Source organism: Terrapene carolina, unplaced genomic scaffold (genome assembly GCF_002925995.2).
Source record: "Terrapene carolina triunguis isolate 2854851 unplaced genomic scaffold, T_m_triunguis-2.0 Scaffold740, whole genome shotgun sequence".
NCBI lineage: Eukaryota > Metazoa > Chordata > Testudines > Emydidae > Terrapene > Terrapene triunguis.
The window spans coordinates 2218655-2241475 of record NW_020665091.1 but is presented as its reverse complement, the minus strand read 5'-3'; the positions used below and the strand labels follow the sequence as shown (position 1 = coordinate 2241475).

Here is a 22821-nt window from a genome sequence, read left to right as displayed (position 1 = left end):
TTCCAGGGCCGACTGACCGGACGTGCTGGGGGTGTTGCTCAGGATCCTCAGAAAAGATGAGGATGACATCTAGGTAGATTATGATGTACAAGTGTAGGATGTCAAGGAAGACCTTATTCATGAAGTTCTGGAATGTTGCAGGGGCATTTGTGAGACCAAATGGCATTCATAGTGGCCATACTGGGTTCAAAAAACCTGAATCAGGTTGCAGGTCAATTTTCATGAATACCTGGGTTGATCATACAATAGTTCTGGAATGAGTGGAATGAGTGGAAGCGGGTATTGATTCCTGATGGTAAACTGATTGAGGGCTTGGTAGTCCATGCATAGGTGCAGAGTTCCATCTTTCTTTTTAACAAACAGAACTGGAACCCTGGCAGCAGAGGTAGACAGATGTATAAAACCCTTGGCCAAATTTTCCTGGAGATAGGAATGCAGGGCAGCCAGCTCAGTTCCAACATCACATAGATACAGCCAAACAGCATCCTAGCCCCTGGTTGCAGCTCAATCCCAGCATGGTGGTAGGGTGCCAGCATTCTTCTTCTCAAAGACATCACCATAGATGCTGTACTGGGGAGGGCGGTGTTGAAGTAAACTCTGATCGTTTTCCCACCTGACCCACAGCCAGGGACGGGGGGTGCACCTTTTTCTTGGGTTCATCAGATGGTGTGCAGGCAGACTTGCTCACAGAACTTGGAGTAGAAGCTAAGCAGGTGCTCATGCCAAAGGATTTGCAGATCATGAGCCACCAGCCATGAAATGCTAAGGATTATGGGGAAGAGTGATGGGTGGATCATCCTGAACTGAAGACCTCCCTGATGGTCCTGAATGACAAGTTCCAGAGGCACTTTTTCCTGGATCACTGGCCCTGATGACAGGAGTGAGCCATCTTTAGTTTTCACTAGGTGAGGGACAGTGTTTGGTTGAACCAGAATACCCAGGGCTTGGGCTGTATCAGCTCTATGAAGTTGTCTGCTTCCCTGGAATCCACCAGTGCCCACTGTGGCAGAATTTGGTAAGGCTCCCCTGGAACACAAAGGCAGACCTAGACTTTAAGGTGGGTGAAGGGTTCACCATGCCGAGGGCATGTCTTGGTAAGGAGTAGCAGGGCCGCCCAGAGGATTCAGGGGGCCTGGGGTCTTCGGCGGCAGGGGGCCCCAGCCACCGAATTGCCGCCGAAGACCCGGCACTTTGGCGGCGGGTCCCGGGGCCTGGGGCAAATTGCCCCACTTGCCCCTCCCCGGGCGGCCCTGAGAAGTAGGGGGGCATTATTTCAGGGGTCACCCTGACCAACTCCTTCTACTGGGTTTGGGTGTGGTTGTTTCCCAAACTGCATAGTACTAGACCTTAGGGTGTCCAGTTGGCAAGAGCATGGCTGGATCCTCCACAGTAAAAACACAGCCAGTGGTGGCAGTGACGCTTTTTCCCCTCAGAGTGGTCGCTATACAGCTGCATGCATTCAGGGTCCGGGTTGGAGATCCATGCTGTTCCGTGGGCACTTCCTGGATTGCCCCGTCGGTTTATATAGTGTGGAGAGCCAATCAGGAGCCAGGAAGCTGCTGCCTGACAGACTACTGGCAGGCTAGTGGCAAGTGCAGCATGGTGAGGACTTGGATTCCATTTACAAAGACCCTATGCAAACTCACTTCCTCTGTGCACATCCCATCTGCTCAGGCTGTGGGCAGAGATTTGACTTAAGGGCAATAAAGATAATGTTTCATGTCTCAGAAGTAGCAACCCCAAACTTTAAGAGCATTTAGCACCTTTCAGGATATGGCTCCATATGCAAGGAATAAATAACATCATTCTTACCACCTAACATCCTCTTCCCTTCTTATTTCTAACCTTTTATGGTCCCTCTTTTGCCATCTCTTTTTCTATCTCTTTTTTTATTACTATTTTGCTCATATTCCTGCACTGGTATTTCACATTTGATAAAAAATCACCATTATTAATATTTAATTTAATTAATAATTAATTCTCCGGTTTCATTACTTGACATGCTCCCTGCCTGAAGAGAGTGAGCTGAGCCAGCCCTTCTTTGGAATGTGGACTTCACAACCTGCAGCTTATGGAAATAATCATTTTTTCATGTAATCTAATGTATGCCTCACTTCTTATTCCTATATATATAATATATATATATATTTGGAGAGGCAAGAGACGGGCACAGGCATTTCCTTACTGATGTAAGTATGCTATAAACTTGGTCCCCTGGACATTTCTTTTTCCTGTTCCTCTTCCTCACCAGCAAATATCTTCTCTTTGGAATGATTTTATGTCCTAGGCGCACCCAGGCAATATTCAAGGTAGCCCCCTGTGACTTATGTCTTCACCTAACTTGGCTCCTGAGTTTCTAAACTCTTTTGCTGACTTCCTTAAATTACAGATCCACAGGAGGCCTTGTGGCTAACCCTGGACCCATCCTGGACCACAGTATCAACTAAAACATCAGCTCAGATGTCTAACTGGGACATCTCCCATGTAGAAGTAGCATACTATGGGCCAGTTCCAGAGCTGGTTCACCCCTTCCCATGGAATTACCAGGGGGAAGGGGCTCAGGGTGAGGAAAACTCTACAAAGGTCCCCAACAGAGTCCTCCCAAAATCTTTCCATGAAGGGGACAGGATTTGACACCACAAACATATGTGAAGAATGAGCCTTCATAGATTCATAGAGTCCAAGGCCCGAAGGGACCATTGTGATCATCTAGTCTGACCTCCTATATAACACAGGCCACAGAACTTCCCTGAAATAATTTCTAGACAATATATTTCTAATTAGTAGAGCACATCTGTGACATTGAGCCAGAAAGAGTTAAGCAACTAGCAGGCTAAATGACCCAAATTTAAGCTTTAAAAACATATTAGAAAAATGTATGAATGTTAATTAGGGCCATTCCATGTTAGATAGACTAGAGCTTTGAAATGCAAACCTGTACTGTTAGAGAATTAAAGGTAATACTAATTGTATGTGTTTACTTAGATCTTGTTAGCTGTTAACCATGTAAACAAAAGGTTCCTGTCTGTTACTATGTTTATTGATTCAGAAATCAAAAGGGAATATTAATATTTAGATGAAACTTGGGTGTAATAATTTCGTTGTCTAGATCTCTCTTTGAAGTTTGCAGTAAACTGTCTACAAACTGCTTAATGGATAATTACCTTACACTGATGAATGCAAATAGTTACCTGTATATGCTTAGGAGGTCTACTTGAAAGCTAGGATAATTGCCTGTTGTTTACCCAAAGACTGCACGCTGTCAAGAGGCTGCTAAACAACCATAAAAAGAACTCTAGGGCCCTGATCCTTTCATCTCAGATCTGCTTAAGTTTCATCAGGGGAAATTTGAGATGCAAGACTGTGGTCTCCAGTCTCATCTAGATCACTCTGATATTGGACATGGAACTGTAACCTATGGACTAATTCTGAAAGGACTTTTTGCAACTCTAAAGTTCACCATCTCTACAATGAAACTGACCTAAGAATTCTGTTCACATCTGTATGTATAATGATCTTTTAACCAATACTTTCTCTCTCTTTTCTTTTTTAATAAATTTTAGTTTAGTTAATAAGAATTGGCTGCAAGCGTGTATTTGGGTAAGATCTGAAATATTCATTAACCTGGTGGGTAATGTGTCTGATCCTTTGAAATTGGTAGAACTTTTTTATATGATGAACAGGATTTTCAGTAATCCCCTCATCACATTTGATTTGGTGCTCTAGGTGGGAGCTCAAGGTTGGGTTGCTTTAAGGGAACTGTATTTCTGGCTTCTGGGTAACCAGTAAGGTATTGTGGAAGCTGTTTTGTTGTAAGCTTGGTGAATCTAAGTATTAGAATAACCTCCATTTGGGGGGATTGTCTGCCCCATTCTTTGCAGTTTGCCCTGATTGCCCATCTCAGAGTGGCCCCCCTGGAACCCCAGTCACAACACCTATGTTTCTTTGTACTGGCTCAAGGTCTCCTGGTTCCTCCCTCCCCAGTTCCTGACATCACAGTGTTGAGATGAGTTCCTGTCTGCATCCTGTAAAACTTGCCCATACCGGTATTGCCCTGGCCTCTTCTTTTGTCATTCAGTGTTGCACGCATTCTAAAGCAATATGCATTTCTTCACCTTTTGGGGGCAAAGCCAGACTTTGAGGCACCTGCTCCCCTACTTGGTGTAAACTTTGCTTGTGCCAATCAGAAACGAACACAAACAGGTTTTGGGCCCCGTCCCCTATGACACTTCTATGAAGTCATAGTTGGTACTTTATGGGCTGCCTGCCATGTGCAGGCAGGGAGAGGAGAAAGAAAAACGAATCCTGTGTATCCTGTGTACACCCGTAACCGAGCCTGATCACCTCGAAGCCTCTCTCTCAGCTCACGTGTTTCAAACAGAGTTTCTACGTTTGCCGGTCGTTATGCGTTGGTTTGTATTTGTAAGTATCAGTTATTACTAAATGCTGCATCTTTGTTTATAAATATTGTTAGTAGATATTTTAGTCATTGTGTGTTTTAAGTTTCATTAACTCTATTAGCTAATCAAACGCTGGTCCCTTACCCCTTGTAATTATCCCCAATAAAACTTTAAATTGATTAATTTTTTGTTGTGTGTGTGTGTGTCTGCAGTTTGCATCGTGACCCATACTCTCCTTGCATCCCTTACCAATATAGTCTATTGCCACGTGCAGCCTGGTAAATAACAGGCCTGCATTTTCTTTCGCCCCTGCATGCCCGTGGCAATCCACACACAGCTCCATTGGAACTGCATTCCCATGACCTCCCATGCCTGAGACTGCCTCTGTGGAGAGTTGTAGAAAGATGTGGGGGGAGGAGCCCCTGTAGTGCAATTCCAAAAGAGCTGTGATTATCCCAGCCTAGATTAATTTTTCAGACTAACCTCCATGATCTGGAGGGGTCATGATGTGGCCCCATCTCCAGATACACTTACTCAAACCTGTCCTGCAATCCCCACCCCCACCCCATGCATGCAAGGAGTGTAACCTTCTGCCAGGAGGAGTCAGCAGCAACAAAGTCCAGGTTCAATATCTTGGGGTTCCTCTTAATAATATAACACAGAACCAGCTCAAGCCCTCACCCGGTGATCTGGGAAAATGTCACACCACCCGTGGGCACCTCTAAGAGACAATACTTCCCCACTCCCAAGCACTGAGTCTGTGTTAACAAACGAGAACATTTATTAAAAGGGAAAGGGAACCCAGCATTAGTTTGTTAAAATGCCACAACCACATTCAAAAGCATGTGACCATAAGCAAACCCGATCCCACAATGTGTTGGGTAGGGTCCTTTGCTTCAGTTTCCAATCTTGTGTGTGAAAGTCCAACAAATGATTTAACACATCACTCCCCTCTCCCTCTGCTGCACCCCACTCACAGTTGCTGTCCTTGGTTAGCAAAGACCCAGAGTTCAGAGGTGTGTTCACAGGGGTTCACCTCCCACCCCTGCAGGGAGAGGGATCAAACAATGCCTCTGCTGCTGCCTCTGCAACTGGCTCACAGCTGCCACTGTCTCTCTACCACTGCTAGCCACTGCCACTATGCTGCCACTGGCCACCACTGCTTGCTGCTCCCCTGATGTCACCGTCTGAGGTTCCACCACTTAACATGGCTCTTAGTGAATTCAGCAGGGAATGGGGAACCTCACAGTCAGTGAAGTCTCTGTGTTGTCTTTCACAGTCCCCATGCAAGGACTAAGGATTGGCTTCTAGACCCATTCAGCAGTGATGTCAGCACTAGGAATCACCAACCAGAAACAAGGGCTTTTAATTGAGTCTAATTAGCTCTGCCATTAACCACTAGAGAGGGGCAGGTCAAAGAGTGTCTAGAACTCTTTAGGTAGAGACCATCCCCACCCGGAGGAACACCTGTCCCCACCCACTCTCAGCTTCCCTGGAATTTGGCATCCCTTCACTTTGCTTAGCAAGTGAGGTTCAGTTCAGGATGACCCCCTTCATCAGGGCAGGCCAAGCACAGTTCTACTGCCCTTTACTCAGACAGTAAGCATGACAGCATTTCATTACCCCTGCATTCAAATACTAGAGTGATTTGTAATCTAAAACCAGCCAAAATTGATCATTTTGGCAAAGCATCATGCTGCACCTAGGCATGTCTATGAAAACACAGTCTGCTCTTTAAGTCTTTTCCCCCAGAGCGTCACTAGATGTCAGGGGAGAGCTCATTCAGACTGCTTACAGGAGGAAGAACAGTTCATGGAGGACTACACTTTAGGTCTAATATAGATTAATAGAAGATTAGGTTGGAAGAGACTTCAAAGCAGGACCAACCCCAAATAAATCATCCCAGCCAGGGCTTTGTCAAGCCAGGACTTAAAAACCTCTAAGGATGGAGATTCCACCACCTCCCTAGGTAACCCATTCCAGTGCTTCACCACCCTCCCAGTGAAATAGTTTTTCTTAATATCCAACCTAGACCACCCCCACTGCAACTTGAGACCATTGCTCCTTGTTCTGTCATCTGCCACCACTTTGAACAGCCTAGCTCCATCCTCTTTGGAACCACCCTTCAGGTATTTGAAGGCTGCTATCAAATCCTCCCTCACTCTTCTCTTCTGCAGACTAAATAAACCCAGTTCCCTCAGCCTCTCCTCGTAAGTCATGTGCCCCAGCACCCTAATCATTTTCATTGCCCTCCACTGGACTCACTCCAATTTCTCCACACCCTTCCTGGAGTAGGGGGGCCCAAACTGGATGCAGTACTCCAGATGTGGCCTCACCAGTGCCGACTAAAGGGGAATAATCTCTTCCCTTGATCTGCTGGCAATGCTCCTACTAATGCAGCCCAATATGCCGTTAGCGTTCTTAGCAACCAGGGCACACTCTTGACTCATATCCAGCTTCTTCTCCATGGTAATCCCAGGTCCTTTTCTGCAGAACTGCTGCTTAGCCAGTCGGTCCCCAGCCTGTATCAATGCATGGGATTCTTCCGTCCTAGCAGATCTGTATTTTAAGCAGATCTGGCTGTATTTTAAAGAATCCTTATTTAGGTTGTAGGAACAAACCATTCCGATGTGTAGAAAGAATAGTAAATATGGCAGGCAACCAGCTTGGCTTCACAGTGAAATCCTTGCTGATCTTAAACACAAAAAAAGAACCTTACAAGAAGTGGAAGATTGGACAAATGACCAGGGAAGAGTATAAAAATATTGCTCAAGCATGCAGGAGTGAAATCAGGAAGGCCAAATCACACTTGGAGTTGCAGCTAGCAAGGGATGTTAAGAGTAACAAGAAGGGTTTATTCAGGTATGTTAGCAACAAGAAGAAGATCAAGGAAAGTGTGGGCCCCTTACTGAATGAGGAGGCAACCTAGTGACAGAGGATGTGGAAAAAGCTAATGTACTCAATGCATTTTTTGCCTCTGTCTTCATGAACAAGGTCAGCTCCCAGACTACTGCACTGGGCAGCACAGTATGGGGAGGTGGTGACCAGCCCTCTGTGGAGAAAGAAGTGGTTCAGGAGTATTTAGAAAAGCTGGACGAGCACAAACCCATGGGGCTGGATGCACTGCATCCGAGGGTGCTAAAGGAGTTGGCGGATGTGATTGCAGAGCCATTGGCCATTATCTTTGAAAACTCATGGCAATTGGGGGAGGTCCCGGATGACTGGGAAAAGGCTAATGTAGTGCCCATCTTTAAAAAAGGGGGAGAGGGAGGTTCCGGGGAACTACAGGCCAGTCAGCCTCACCTCAGTCCCTGGAAAAATCATGGAGCAGGTCCTCAAGGTATCAATTCTGAAGCACTTAGAGAAGAGGAAAGTGATCAGGAACAGTCAGCATGGATTCACCAAGGGCAAGGAAAGCTGGCTAGATCATAGGGCTCAATGAGTAGTGATCAATGGCTCCATGTCTAGTTGGCAGCCGGTATCAAGCGGAGTGCCCCAAGGGTCAGTCCTAGGGCCAGTTTTGTTCAATATCTTCATTAATGATCTGGAGGATGGCGTGGACTGCACCCTCAGCAAGTTTGCAGATGACACTAAACTGGGAGGAGTGGTAGTACACTGGAGGGTAGGGATAGGATACAGAGGGACCTAGACAAACTAGAGGATTGGGCCAAAAGAAACCTGATGAGGTTCAAGGACAAGAACAGAGTCCTGCACTTAGGATGGAAGAATCCCATTCACTGCTACAGACTAGGGACAGAGTGGCTAGGCAGCAGTTCTGCAGAAAAGGACCTAGGGGTTACAATGGACAAGAAGCTGGATATGAGTCAACAGTGTGCCCTGGTTGCCAAGAAGGTTAACAGCATTTTGGGCTGTATAAAAAGGGGCATTACTAGCAGATCGAGGGACGTGATCTTTCCCCTCTATTCGGCATTGGTGAGGCCCCATCTGGAGTACTGTGTCCAGTTTTGGGCCCCACACTACAAGAAGGATGTGGAAAAATTGGAAAGAGTCTAGCGGAGGGAACAAAAATGATTAGGGGGCTGGAGCACATGAATGATGAGGAGAGGCTGAGGGAACTGGGATTATTTAGTCTGCAAACGAGAAGAATGAGGGGGGATTTGATAGCTGTTTTCAACTACCTGAAAGGGGGTTCCAAAGAGGATGGATCTAGACTGTTCTCAGTGGTAGCAGATGACAGAACAAGGAGTAATGATTTCAAGTTGTAGTGGGGGAGGTTTAGGTTGGATATTAGGAAAAACTTTTTCACTAGGGGGGTGGTGAAGCACTGGAATGGGTTACCTAGGGAGGTGGTGGAATCTCCTTCCTTAGAGGTTTTTAAGGTCAGGCTTGACAAAGCCGTGGCTGGGATGATTTAGTTGGGGTTGCTCCTGCTTTGAGCAGGGGGTTGGAGGTCCCTTCCAACCCTGACATTCTGTGATTCTATGATCTGTCTCTGGCAAGCATGGGCCAGATGAATGAGATGCCTTTCAGTGAGTGTGAAGGCTGCAGGGGGGAGTTTGCCCTCTCCAGCTCCAGTAGAAAATGCGATCAGTAATTGAAGACATCAGGCTGTCTCTGCAGCTCTGAGCTGTTAGAGCTGCAGAACCATAAACTGACCAGAAATTCTTCTGGAGTTCAGTCTCTAGAATCCTTCAGAATTCTGTTATAAAGGAACACAAAATTATAGCCTGGTCCATAGTGCAAGGATGGATGTGCATTAGTAACCAGGCTGTTGCATTCTCATCTGACCTGGTTATAGCAAATGCAAGCAAGCAGCACCCACACAGAAGCAGCTTTTCTCACCTTTAATTATATGTAAATGATGTTTGTGTGTCTACATCCACCCCACTGTCTAAAAAGGGCTGTCTCAGTGTATGCTGGGAAAATCTGGGTACAATCCCGTAGTGAGCACGGAGTGCACAGAGGACAGCACCAGCACCACATAGAGCAATGCACTCTGGGATGTCTTCCTACTCATGCAGCAGGGTAGAGCTGGTTGGGAAATGCCTTTTCCATTAAACATTCTGACAAAAACACAATTCTTCAAAATGTAAAATTTTCCTTTGTGTTGAAAAGCTGTTTTTGGCCAAAAAAGTTTTGATGAATAAATTTTGACCAGCTGCAGGGACGAGATAAAGGAGGATCAGCCAACTAGGTTTCACAGACAGTGTGTGAGTGTGTGTGTGTGGGGGGGTCCAATAAGACAGCAAAATAACAATGTGATGAGCCATTTACAGGAAGACACATATGCCCCCTTCTATACCTGCTGTCCTTGCTTCTATCCCTTCTACATCTGTCCCCACTCCAGTCTGTCTTGGTCCCCCTCTACTGCTATCCCGCCTCACCCAGCTTCTCCCCTTCCCCCCACACCCCTGTTGCTAACCCCTCTGCATTTCAATCATGTTCTTTCCTCCTTCTCTTCCTCGCTGCCAGGGTGCCAGAAGCGGGTCACTGAGTGCACAGCAGAGACAGGATCCCTGGTCTCCAGCCCAGCATCTAGCCCCACAGCAGCCAGGAGGACCAATTGCAGGAAAAGTCCTGCTCAGCCCCAGGCTAAAGCATGCTCAGTGAGCTCTGGTGGGGAAGAAGGGTAAAGGAAGTTTTGGACAAGAATGCTGCCAGCCTCTACCCAGCAGGAGTGAGCCTCCCAGCCCAGGATGACAGACTTGGGCTGATGGGGTTCGCACTAACTCTCTAAAAAGAGCTGTGTAGACAGTGCTTTGAAGTTGCAGGCCAGGTGGAAGTTTGGGCTCTGAAGCCAAGCCCCTGTTCCTAGCCTTCAGAGCCTGAGCCGCAGCCCAAACTTCCGAGCGCTCTCTACAGAGCTATTTTTAGAGCACTAGCATGAGCCCTGCTAGACCAAGTCAGTCAACCCAGGCTGTGAGGCTCGCTTCTGTAAGCTGTGTAGATATACCCTAAGAAACCACATGTGCAAATGGTGGTTTCCAGAGGTGTTTAATTTGGGTGGATTTTCACAGGGCTAGCAAAGAACAAATCCTTCTCACTATATTGACCCCTTCCCCCCCTTTCCTGCTACCTAATTTCAAGTCCCTGCTTTAAAGCATGGAGGCTACTAATTTTACACCAGTGTAATGCCATTGTGTCACTCCTGATTTCCAACAGTATGAGGGCAGAATCAGGCCCCATTCAAGGTAAATTCAATAATGTCTGTAAAGTTCTTTGAGGTTCAGAGGTGCTATAGAAACACCAGTTATAATTATTAGTAGTAACTTCTATTGCTAAGTTTCCAAGGTCTCTGTAACTCTGACAGCAGCCTAAGGACCCCAGGCTGAAGGCTGATCACAGAGCCAGATAACAATAAGTCAAGTTACTTCCCATAGCCAACGCTTTGCATGAGACATTGGCTGTGGTCACAAGCCACTACTTTGGGGGTGACTGCAGAGCCGAATGGCAGGAAGTCAAGAGAGTGTCCAGCACTCGCACTCTGCAGAGGTGATATAAGCCGCACTAACCGTGGTCTGGAGTCCCCTGCTCACACATCTCTCCTGGGGCACCGTGAAGAATTAATTTGGATAATGATATCCACCTTGAGATTCCTCCTACTCTTCCTTCTCTCTGATGGAGGCTTCGTGGCAGAGGGTGAGTCTGCAGCTCTGACCAGCCAGTTACACTGAATGCAGATGGCACTGTGCTTGCTAGGGAAGCATGTTGACTTCTCTCGTTTCCTTTCAGAAAAGGGGGAGTTATAATTTTAGGATGAAAAATTCCCATTGGGTGGGAAATGTGTCAGTTTGGAAGAGAGTGGCCTTGTCTGCATGAGAAAGCTGCCTGGGTTTAACTTAACATATGATTTAGTTAAACTGGTGCAAAGGGCTCTTATTTCAGTTTAAAAGTGGTTTATTTTAGTTAATCTTAAATCAACTCTGGTTGCTGAAAACCAAGAAAATGTCAGTTTTGGAACTTTTGTTGAGAACTCAAAAAAATTTGTAGCGAATTAAAAAAAATGTAATAAAAAAGTTGATAGGGAAAAAACATTTCACAATTAACTCTACTGGACATACTCCAGTGTGAACACTGAACTGCCCTATTAAGCTTTTTATTGAAAACAAAGATGCATTAACTAAGGTTATGCTTCCTAATTCACTCAGTTCTAATTGCTTTTGATATTTTGACCTTTAAATAGTAGGGAACGTGCAGGGGTCCGGAAGCTGTGTGGAAAATTGGAAAGAATTTTTTTAGGATATTATTATTTTGTAAAGACTCTATTTGTTACTTTTTTTAAATGGTTGCCTTTCCTCTTATAGAGAGGACAATATGATGGATTATATCACAGTTACAATTTTAAGCTGGTCTTGTTTCTCTAACTTTTAGTCACTTTTAAATCAGACAGTAATCACCAACGCCTATCCTCTAACCATTTTCCCCCAGACAACTGCTGGCAGATTGTGTCTGACTCCTAATTCTGAAGCTGTAAACTCAAGGTGAATTAAATGGAATCCATTAGAATCATAGAACTGGAAGGGACCTCGAGAGGTCATCTAGTCCAGTTCCCTGCACTCATGGCAGGACTAAATATTATCTAGACCATCACTGACAGGTGTTTGTCCAACCTGCTCTTAAAAATCCCCAATGATGGAGATTCTACAACCTCCCTAGGCAATTTATTCCAGTGCTTAACCACTCTGACAGTTAGGAAGTTTTTCCTAATGTCCAACCTAAACCGCCCTTGCTGCAATTTAAGCCCCTTGCTTCTTGTCCTATCCTCAGAGATTAAAAAGAGTAATTTTTCTCCCTCCTTCTTGTAACAACCTTTTATATACTTGAAAGCTGTTATCATGTCCCCTCTCAGTCATCTCTTCTCCAGACTAAACAAACCCAGTTTTTTCAATTTTCCCTCATAGGTCATGTTTTCTAGACCTTTAATAATTTTTGTTGCTCTTCTTTGGACTTTCTCCAATTTGTCCACATCTTTCCTGAAATGTGGCGCCCAGAACTGGACACAATACTCCAGTTGAGGCCTAATCAGCATGGAGTAGAGCGGAAGAATTACTTCTCGTGTCTTGCTTACAATACTCCTGCTAATACATCCCAGAATGATGTTTGCTTTTTTTGCAACAGCGTTATACTGTTGACTCATTTTTAGCTTATGATCCACTGTGACCCCCAGATCCCTTTCCATGGTACTCCTTCCTTGACAGTCATTTCCCATTTTGTATGTGTGCAACTGATTGTTCCTTCCTAAGTACAGTGCTTTGCATTTGTCCTTATTGAATTTCATCCTGTTTACTTCAGACCATTTCTCCAACTTGTCCAAATCTTTTTGAATTTTAATCCTATCCTCCAAATCACTTGCAACCCTTCCCAGCTTGGTATCGTCCGCAAACTTTATAAGTGTACTCTCTATGCCATTGTCTAAATCATTGATGAAGTTAAGTCTAAAATCAGAAAGAAACTCACATCCAGTGATTTGTTGGTTTTAAAGAACTAACTTTTGGACCTTAGTGATCCAGCATCAGTTTATACAGTATTTACTTAGATTGTTAAAAAATTACAGGATGACCCTACCACCAAAAAGTTTTATTTTTATCCTTTAAAAGATAAAAGAATCTGGTATGATTCCGATGGGTACAATATTCAGAAACAGCTTCAGATCATTGCAAAGGCTGCCAGAAATAATGATTCCCCAGTTTCTATTAAGAAATTAGTTTATCCTTAGAAGGGAATATTAAAAAATGCTGAATAAGGAAAAATTGGAACACCCAAAATTGGAAGTAACTTGAATTTGCAATCACAGAGAAAAATTCATCTCTATTTTGGAAGTTGGTGGCAATGGGCTTTGACAAGACAGGAAGGGGATTTCATCCCAGCAGAAGTTGTACGGACAATATTGATTGGTGGGCCCCTGTGTGAGCAAAACTTTTTATTAATATAAAAAATACAGGAGTTTTCTCCTCAGATTGGTCCACAGGTATTATTGTTCCACTTTATAAAATCGGTGACAGAAATGATCCTGGGAATTACTGCCAGTTAGCCTCTTACATGTAGTTTTTAAAATTTACACTAGATATCTCCTGGGGTGAGCAGAATATTAGGCAGAGAACTGTAATTTATTTGCCCAGGAATAAACAGGCTATTTGCCAAGGAATAAGTCTGAATGACCGCTCTACCATTGCTAACTGCTTTGTCCTCTCATTGATTCACAAATATTGTTCCTTCAAGCAGGGAAAATGTGATGCAGCCTTTGTCGACATGAAATTGGCTTTGGATTGACAGAGGTCATCTCTCGGAGAAACTTGCATGGGCTAGTATATGAGCTAGGCTATTTTATCTCCTGAGAGCCCTGCACAGCCAAACTTTTCATGATGGTTAATGGGACAAACATATAGATGGTGTAAAGAAGAAAGAAGAAAGCCTTAAATTCTATACAAGCAGTGCTATGTTTCACTCAGGTCTATGGGGGCAAATCTAATCACCCCAGTTGTAGCGTTTTCATGGCTAAAGTCTGTGCCCAAGTACTATATCTCATGGGAATTTGGGGCTGGAAGAGTCTTAGGGAGTAAGGGTTGAGCAAAACAGCATTTTAAAGAAAATGCTCCAAATTACACCCCTGCTGCTTTACCCAGGGCAAAGGTAGGGGAATGTGCTATTTCGACCAAAGCCTTTATATTAATTATTGGCTCTGCATTCGTCAAATGAATCTACAGTGCCTTCCAAGTTTATGTCTAGAGGAACAGCTCAAGAAGATACATATTCTAAAGTTCGCTTGGCTGTTTTCAAATTCACTGTTCCCTCCATTCTTTGGGCTTTTCAGAACTAGACTTAGGACTGTCGGCAAAAGTGTGGAAACTTTAATTAGGTTTAGAGCAAAAGATGCCTGCAAACAACTGGATGTGGCATTTATTCATACAACAGATATGTCTCCTTGGCTTTCTCACTTAAAGAATATTTTTGATTAAAAGTATTTGCTCTGTAAAAAAAACAAAAGCAATTGTATTTTTCAATTCACCTAATACAAGTAGTGTACTGCAATCTCGTTATCATTAAAGTGAACTTCCAAATGTAGAATTATGTAAAAAAAACTGCATTCAAAAATAAAACAATATACAATTTTACAGCCTGCAAGTCCACTCAGTCCTACTTCTTCTTCAGCCAATTGCTCAGACAAACAAGTTTGTTTACATTTGCAGGAGATAATGCTGCCCGCTTCTTGTTTACAATGTCACCTGAAAGTAAGAACAGGTGTTCTCATGGCACTGTAGTAGCCGGCATCAAAGATATGCACGTGCCAGATGTGCTAAAGATTCATATGTCCCTTCATGCTTCAACCACTATTCCAGAGGGCATGCGTCCATGCTAATGAGGGATTCTGCTCGATAACAATCCAAAGCAGTGTGGACCAACGCATGTTCATTTTCATTATCTGAGTCAGATGCCACCAGCAGAAGGTTGATTTTCTTTTTTGGTGGTGCGGCTTCTGTAGTTTCCGCATTGGAATGTTGCTCTTTTAAGAATTCTGAAAGCATGTTCCACACTTTGTACCGCTTAGATTTTGGAAGGCACTTCTTAAACCTTGGGTCAAGTGCTGTAGCTATCTTTAGAAATCTCACATTGGCACCTTCTTTGCGTTTTGTCAAATCTGCAGTGAAATTGTTCTCAAAATGAACAACATGTGATGGGTCATCATCCGAGTTTGCTATAACATGAAAGATATGGCAGGATGCGGGTAAAACAGTCACAAATTTAATTAATGCATAATAATAATGTTTAGCCTATCTGGCATGTAAATACCTACAAAAGTGCCATGTAAATGCCTGTTCTCACTTTCTGGTGACATTGTAAATAAGAATCAGGCAGCATTATCTCCTGTAAATGTAAACAAACGTGCTTGTCTTAGTGATTGGCTAAACAAGAAGTAGGACTGAGTGGACTTGTAGGCTCTGAAGTTTTACACTGTTTTGTTTTTGAGTGCAGTTATGTAACAAAAATATCTACATTTGTAAGCTGAACTTGCATGACAAAGAGATTGCACTACAGTACTTGTATGAAGTGAATTGAAAAATATTATTTATTTTGTTTATCATTTTTACAGTGCAAATATTTATAATAAAAATAATATACACTTTGATTTCAATTACAACACAGAATACAATATATAGAAATGTAGAAAAGCATCCAAAATATTTAATAAATTTCAATTGGTATTCTATTGTTAACAGTGTGATTAAAACTGTGATTAATCACGATTAATTTTTTTGAGTTAATCATGTGAGTTAACTGCGATTAATCGACAGCCCTATTTTGTACTTATACAGGAGATTTTTTACTTAATTTCAAAACACTTTACAGTAGTGGATAAACATAATTATCCCATTTGCGAGATGCACAGAGTGGTTAAGTGATTTGCCCAAAATCACACCTTGATGGGAATGGAACTGAGGTCTCCTGACCACCAGTTTTGTGCCTTAGCCACTGGAGCATGGTGCAATAGTTTGAGATGTATGTGAGCATAAAAGGATGGGAGTGCAAGACACCAAGTGATCACATAGTGGCAGCAGACAGTAAGGGAATGAGGAAATGTGGCTGCCAGCCCTGAGAACTACTTCAGTTCGGGTCACCTATGTATAAACTGATAGGTCACTGGTACACAGGAGAGTGTGAGAATTTCAGCCCTTGGAGAGGAGCACATTGACTCCTCTCATTGCTTCTCTTCCCATAGGTATTTCTAGTGTGCGACTGGTAGGTGGGAACAACCCCTGCGCTGGGCGGCTGGAGTTGCTGCATGAAGGTACCTGGGGCACAGTGTGTGATAAGCACTGGGATGCTCACGACTCTGCGGTAGTGTGCAAACAGCTGGGGTGTGGATCTGCATTGGAATCTCCATGGTTCAGCTTTGGACCAGGCTCTGGTCCTGTGTGGCTGGAGGCCACATTCTGCCGTGGTATTGAGCAATATCTCTCACAGTGTCTGAACCATGGGATGGGGCAGGAGTCCTGCAGTCATGCTCAGGATGTTGGAGTAATATGCTCGGGATCAGGTAACTCCATTCTTTGCTATTAACTCATATGGTTTAGTGCAGACAGCCATGAGACAATTCTCCTTCCAACTTGCTCACCCTCCAGGAACCACGAGTGCTGTGGAGGCTGAGTCTGTTACCTCCTATGGGTTAGAGCTCTGCACTGCCATGCAGGAGATACAGATTTGGGTCACCTGTGCCAGGTCTCTAGCTTTCCCTGGCCAGGGCCAATGGAGGTTGGGAGTGCCAAAGCAGATGGGCCTGGGAGACCTAGAGTTGGGCACTCTGAGCTGCCTTATGGGAGATTAGGATTCATTTAGCAATTCTAGCCTCCTGCTGTCCTCCTACAGCTGCAGCAGGTGTTGGGAGAGCTTAGAGGCTGAGTTGGCTGCCTCCTAGAGGCTAGCACTCTTTGTCATCATGTTGAAGACCAGGGCTCAATTCCCAGTCCTGATCTCTAACTTCCCATGGAGAAAACACTGCAGCTGCTCCCTACTCTGACACAGGGCCAATATCAATCTGCAGTACCTGTCCCCAACCTTGCCCTTTCTTCTGCAGATATCTCTGGTGTGCGCCTGGTAGGTGACCAAGGCCCCTGTGCAGGGCGTGTAGAGGTATTTCTCCAGGGCAGGTGGGGTACTGTGTGCAGCCTGGGCTGGAGCACCACATCCTCCTCCATCCTCTGTTGCAGTCTGGGCTGTGGACCACCTCTAGAGACATCATCTATGCCAGCATCAGTGTCAGGCCACTCATTGGCACTCCATGGCCTACTCTGTGGCCCTGCAGACCGCAACATCTCTCAGTGCAGCTCGTGGCTGTCGGACAGGAAGCTCCACGCTGATGCGAATGCCGTGGTGGTGGTCTGCTCAGACACAGGTGTGACACAAGGATTTGTCTTGATCCCACCCCAGAGCTCTGTGGTTGAGGAACCCCTTATTATCCCCAGTCCAAGGCAAAGCGGGCTTGGGGAAGGTAATGGATGATGGGGGAGAAGGTGGGAGTGAGTTCCTGAGTCCGATAGCCACAAGGAGGGGAACATAACCAGGATAGTAAACCCTTGTGGGGGGCATGTCCCTCTCCTTCCTGCCTCTCACCAGTGGCAGAAAGCCTATGGATTTAGCGTGTGGGTGGTGAGTGGTGCTGGTGGCCTGTGATCTACAAGTGGTCAGACTAGATGATCTGGTGGTCCTCTAGGACTCTATGGGAGGACTCTAGGGTAGCAGAGTAAGCCTGGGAGAGGGGAGTCCTTGGGGAAGGGATCTGAGAGCTGGGGGGTGGGGGAGTTGTGTGATTGGGAGAATGGCTCTAATATTGCTCTTCACAGCCCTGGAAACCCTGTGGTTTGGGTTCTTTGTGTGAAGCGCCAGGAGGAGGAGGGAGTTTTAAAGGAGTGACGGCTGAGTTTGGGGACTGAAGGTTTGCCAGGGCTGAATTTTTGGATGCAAATTTTGAGTTGAGTGAGAAGAATTATGGGTGCAGTTGAAATTGGGGTGAAGGTTCTAGTTTTGGAGTGACGGTTTTGGCTTAGTTTATTCTTGCTTCCACCCTGTCCCTGCTTTCTTAGATGGACTTTTCAAAGTGAAAATATTTATCCTGTGTTAGTGTGCATGGAATGCTAACTGATGGCCCTTGGGTTTGTCCTGCTGACTCCTGTTCCCCTTTATGTTTCCCCAGAGGATTTGTCAGTTAGTCCATCCCACCGCCGTGTCTTCTACTTTTGGAGCTCCTGGATTTTCCGCTTGTTGATCGCCATGGCTGTGTTTGTGTCCATTCATCTTGGACTGCTGCTTGTCTCCCAGAAACAAAATTAAGATCACAGTCAAAGCTCCTGGGGGGACTGGATGACTCAGAACAGCCAGGGGATGGGATATGGAGCTTTTCATCTCTTGGTCCCCAGTTTCACTGTAGCCCCAGGTCAAGAAGTCTGGGTAGTTCAGTATGATTACAGAATGGAATATGACTAAACCATTTTGCTTGGAATCATGGGAGCCTAGGTTAGTAGAGCTGCGCAGAGACTAGAATTTTTGCTCTGTGAAAAATTTTAAAATTTGTTTTCATTCTAAATCAGAATTTTCCACAGAACACAACTAGAATGTTTCATTTCAATAAAATCAAAACGTTTTGTTCAAATTTTGACTTTTAAATCAAAATAAAATAAATTTTGATACAAAACTCTGTTTTAAATTAAAAAGTCAAAACATTTCATTGTAAAAATGCTTTTATATTTTATTAAAATGAAATGTTGTCCAAACTGACATGTTTCCACTGGAAGTTTCAATTTTGACAAAATAGCATTTTAAAACAGAAAAAATTCTAATGGAGAATTTTTGACCAACTCTAATCATGGGTAAATTCCCTCAGCAGCCATTAGATTCCTATAGGCCTGGGTACCATACTGTGACCGGGGTCCTAGTGGAGGCCAGCTGTGGTCACTCAATTAGGGTGAACTGCAAAGAATGGGGCAGACAATCCCCCAAAAGCTGGTGGATATTCCAATACTTAGATTTACCAAGCCAGCATGAAACAGCTTCTTTATTATCCTACTGGTTACTCAGAAGTCCAAACAATACAGATCCCTTAAAGTGACCCAGCCTCAGGCCTCCATCCAGGTACCTAAGTCAAACATGATGATTTCTGAAAATCTTGTTTCATCAAATAAAAGAAAGGGTCCTACCAATCCCAAAGGATCAGACACATTACCTCCCAGGTTAATGAATGTTTCAGATCTTACCCAAATACAACTAAATTAAAATTTATTAAAAACCAAAAGAGCGAGAGAATGGTTAAAAGATCAATATACATACAGACATGAGTTCAATCCACTGAGGTTTAGATTCATAGCAGAGATGACAGGTTTCAGAGTAGCAGCCGTGTTAGTCTGTATCCGCAAAAAGAACAGGAGTACTTGTGGCACCTTAGAGACTAACAAATTCATTTGAGCATAAGCTTTTGAAGAAGTGGGCTGTAGCCCACGAAAGCTTATGCTCAAATAATTTTATAGCAGAGATGGTGAGCTTTATAGTTTCAAAGAGTTCCTTTAGAATTCAGTTCATAGGTTATAGTCCAATGTCCAAATATCATATTCAGGGCGTACCAGCATAACTGAGACCTCAGTCTTGTGACTCAAACTTCCCCTAATGAAGCTTAAGCAGATCTGAGATTAACAGGATCAGGACCCAAGGGTCTTTTTATACAGTGTTCTAGCATCCACTTGACCACACAGTCCTGGTTAAACAATAGGCTTTTGATGTAACCTTTTGATTTCTAAATACCACCAGTAATTAGTTACACAAATTAACATAGGGCAATTTATCCATTAGGCAGTCTATCACAAACTTCGAAGAGACATATAGACAATGACATAATTTTACCCAAGAGACATCCAAATGTTAACATTCCCTTTTGATCTCTGAATCAATAGTTATAATGACAGACAGGAACTGTCTGTTTATGGGTAGCATTTAAGATACACACCATTAATATTACTTCTAAAATATAGGTTTGCATTTCAAAGTTCTAGCCTATTTAGCATTAATGGCCCTAATTATAATTTGCATACTTTTCTAACATGACTTTAAAGATGAGCTTTAGGTCATTCAGCCTGCAAGCTGTTTAACCCTTTCTAGCCATGCGTCACACATATCATTAGCAAATATGACGTTTCTGGGTTTGGGGAGGCCAGCTGGAGGAAGCACAGAGTGAGAAAGGTGGGATGTAGTTTCTAAAGATAAAGAGGGCTACTCCAGGAAGCCAACGTGTTTTGTGTGTTTATCGTGATTAGTAGAAAAGACACAGGTTCTCAGAGCAAAGACTATTGCAGTTTTATTCACCATGGCCAGATATCCCCGTCTGCAGCATCACAACTCTAGCAGCCCAGAATACTCCAGTCCAAGAGATAATTTTGTGCACTTTATATGGATCCTCACAGTCTCAGCTGATCACCTTTCTTTCCATGCAATACCACAGCTGCACATTTCTTCCTGACCGCTGATGATGGTCAATATATGCCCAGAAGCATAAGAACTGGTGGCCTTGTAATTGTTATTCTAGCTAATTTAACTGCAAGTGCTGTTCTTTCTATGTTTAAACCAATTTTGACTCTTCCTAAATTAATTGCCTCTCCTACTGTGAGTTCCTTAGGAATATTACATTAAAAATTGATTTCCTTTTCCCCATTTTCAATGTGTCTTCTTTTCATTGTCAGTGGCGTCTTACTCTTTTGCTCCTTTTAATCTTTTAACTTTATCAAAACTCCTCTTAGTCAAATTCTTTCCAAATTAAACTGTTGTGCTATTAATCTGTTAATCCTGACTCCTTTAAATCCCCCCTGGCATACATATGCACATGCAAACACGTATTCAAAGGGTTTGACCCTAACTCCTTCCAAAGTCAATGGGAAGTTTGACAAGGAATTAAATGGGTGGAGGTTCCATTTTAAAGTGAGGATACATGCTACTGAGGCCTGGTTTTCAGTTTGCTCTTAAATGGACCAGCAGTTACATTGGTGTCATTTTGTAGGTCACCTCCATTGGCTGATCCTGAGAGCTGTTGAGCACCCTCAATTCCCATGCACTTCCATAGCAGTTGGGAACACTCAATAGCTCTCAGGAGGTGGTCAACACCTTGCAGAATTGGGCCCCAAATGAGTGACTTTCCCCTACAATTTTGCTGCACCCAGAAAAATTTTAAAAATCCAGTTGTTGAATCTCCACTTGCACTGTATGTATATGCAATTGTTCCTACTTTGCAAATGACAGAATCTCTGGGCCCGGTTCTCCTCTCAGTGACACCAGCATATCTGCTTTGACTTCAACAGAGTTATTCCAGATTTACACCTGTATACTGCATATCCTTTGTTTCCTACAGCATCGTTTCTCAGAATGTCTCAATCCAATTAGTTATACCGGAGTTATAGAAATATTGTTCTTGTCCCGCTTTCAACTTCCTGTGCATTTACCGATTTTTCAAAAATCTTTTCAAGGCAACAAGTGTTTCAAGAAAACAATTCTACTCTGAAAAGTGACTCCCTGTAAATGGCATCATGGGGCTTCTGGCCAGATGCAACTGTAATTGTAAAAAAATAACTGGAGGGTAGACACTACCTTTTAGGACTGTGGGTAGCTCGATTTTTAGCACATATTTGGGTAGATGGTATACTCTGGAGGATTAAAAATGAGGTTGCAAGGAAGGATTCCTGAGTTCTAATGCAGGTCTCATGACTGACTTGCTGGCCTTGGGCATGTCATTCACTTCTCTGCCTCGGTTTCCCTATCTGTAAAATGAGGATAATTATTCTTACTTACATCACAAGTATGTGTGTGTAGCTTGAAACCATGATGTCTTTAGTTTCTGTGTAATGTACCTTTAAATTTGTGAAATATGTGCATTACACAACAGCATCCATTTTGTATTTCGAGTGATTCCAGCCTATTATAAGGGAGATACATACACTGTGCTCTCCTTTGCAGGGATCTTATTTTTGTTCTACCGTGTTTTGTTTTCCCATAATCTAAAATAAAAGTCATTCAAGGTTTGCTTTTTTTAATAGGAAAGCAGCACCCCAGAGTAGTGTTGGCAGAATTTTATAGAATCATAGCTATCATAGAAATGTAGGGCTGAAAGGGACCTCAAGAGGTCATCAAGCCCAGCCCCATGCTCTGAGGCAGGGCCAAGTAAACCTAGATCATCCCTGACAGGTGTCTGTCCAACTGTTCTTAAAAACCTCCAGTGATGGGGATCCTTTGGAAGCCTGTTCCAGAGTCTAACTATCCTTATAGTTAAAAAGTTTTTTCCTAATATCTAACCTAAATCTTCCTTGCTGCATATTAAGCCCATTACTTCTTGTCCTACCTTCAGTGGACATGGAGAACAACTGATCACCATCCTCTTTATAACAGCCCTTAAGACATTTGAAGACTGATATCAGGTCCCCCTTCAGTCTTCTTTTCTAAGACTGAACATGCCCAGTTTTTTAACCTTTCCCCATAGGCCAGGTTTTCTAAATCTTCTATTATTTTTGTTGTTCTCCTCTGGACTCTCTCCAATTTATCCACATCTTTCCTAAAGTGTGGCACCCAGAACTGGATGCAGGATTCCAGCTTAGGCCTCACCAGCCCGTGTCGTACCTATGACACTCCTTTTAATTCACCCCAGACTATTAGCCCAGAGCTCCCCAAACTGTGGGGTGTGCCTCCCTAGGGGGGGCGTGAAGGAACATCCAGGGGGGAGCAGCGGGGCCTGTGCCAGCCCCCATAGGTTCCCTTATCCCTGGCCGCGTCCCACATCCCCCAGAGCCGTGGCCCCGCTCTCGGCCCCAGCTTTGGGGAGGGCAGGGGGGGGCAGGAAGGGGTTAAGGGGGTGCAACCCTCAAAAGTTTGGGAACCGCTGTATTAGCCTTTTTGCAGCTGCATCTTGTAATTAGCACCTGAACACAAACAGCACTATACA

The 22821-nt window shown here is 43.9% G+C and overlaps 1 protein-coding gene across 1 annotated transcript in view; it reads left to right on the top strand.

Moving 5' to 3' along the window:
• Positions 1–18185, top strand: part of CD163L1 (CD163 molecule like 1) — a 128839-nt gene extending 110654 nt beyond the window's left edge. The window contains exons 15-17 of the mRNA XM_029913602.1: positions 16078–16146; positions 17161–17250; positions 18049–18185. Coding sequence (XP_029769462.1) covers positions 16078–16146; positions 17161–17250; positions 18049–18185 — 296 coding nt within the window. The remainder of the gene's footprint in view (positions 1–16077; positions 16147–17160; positions 17251–18048) is intronic.
• Positions 18186–22821: the final 4636 nt, after the last annotated feature.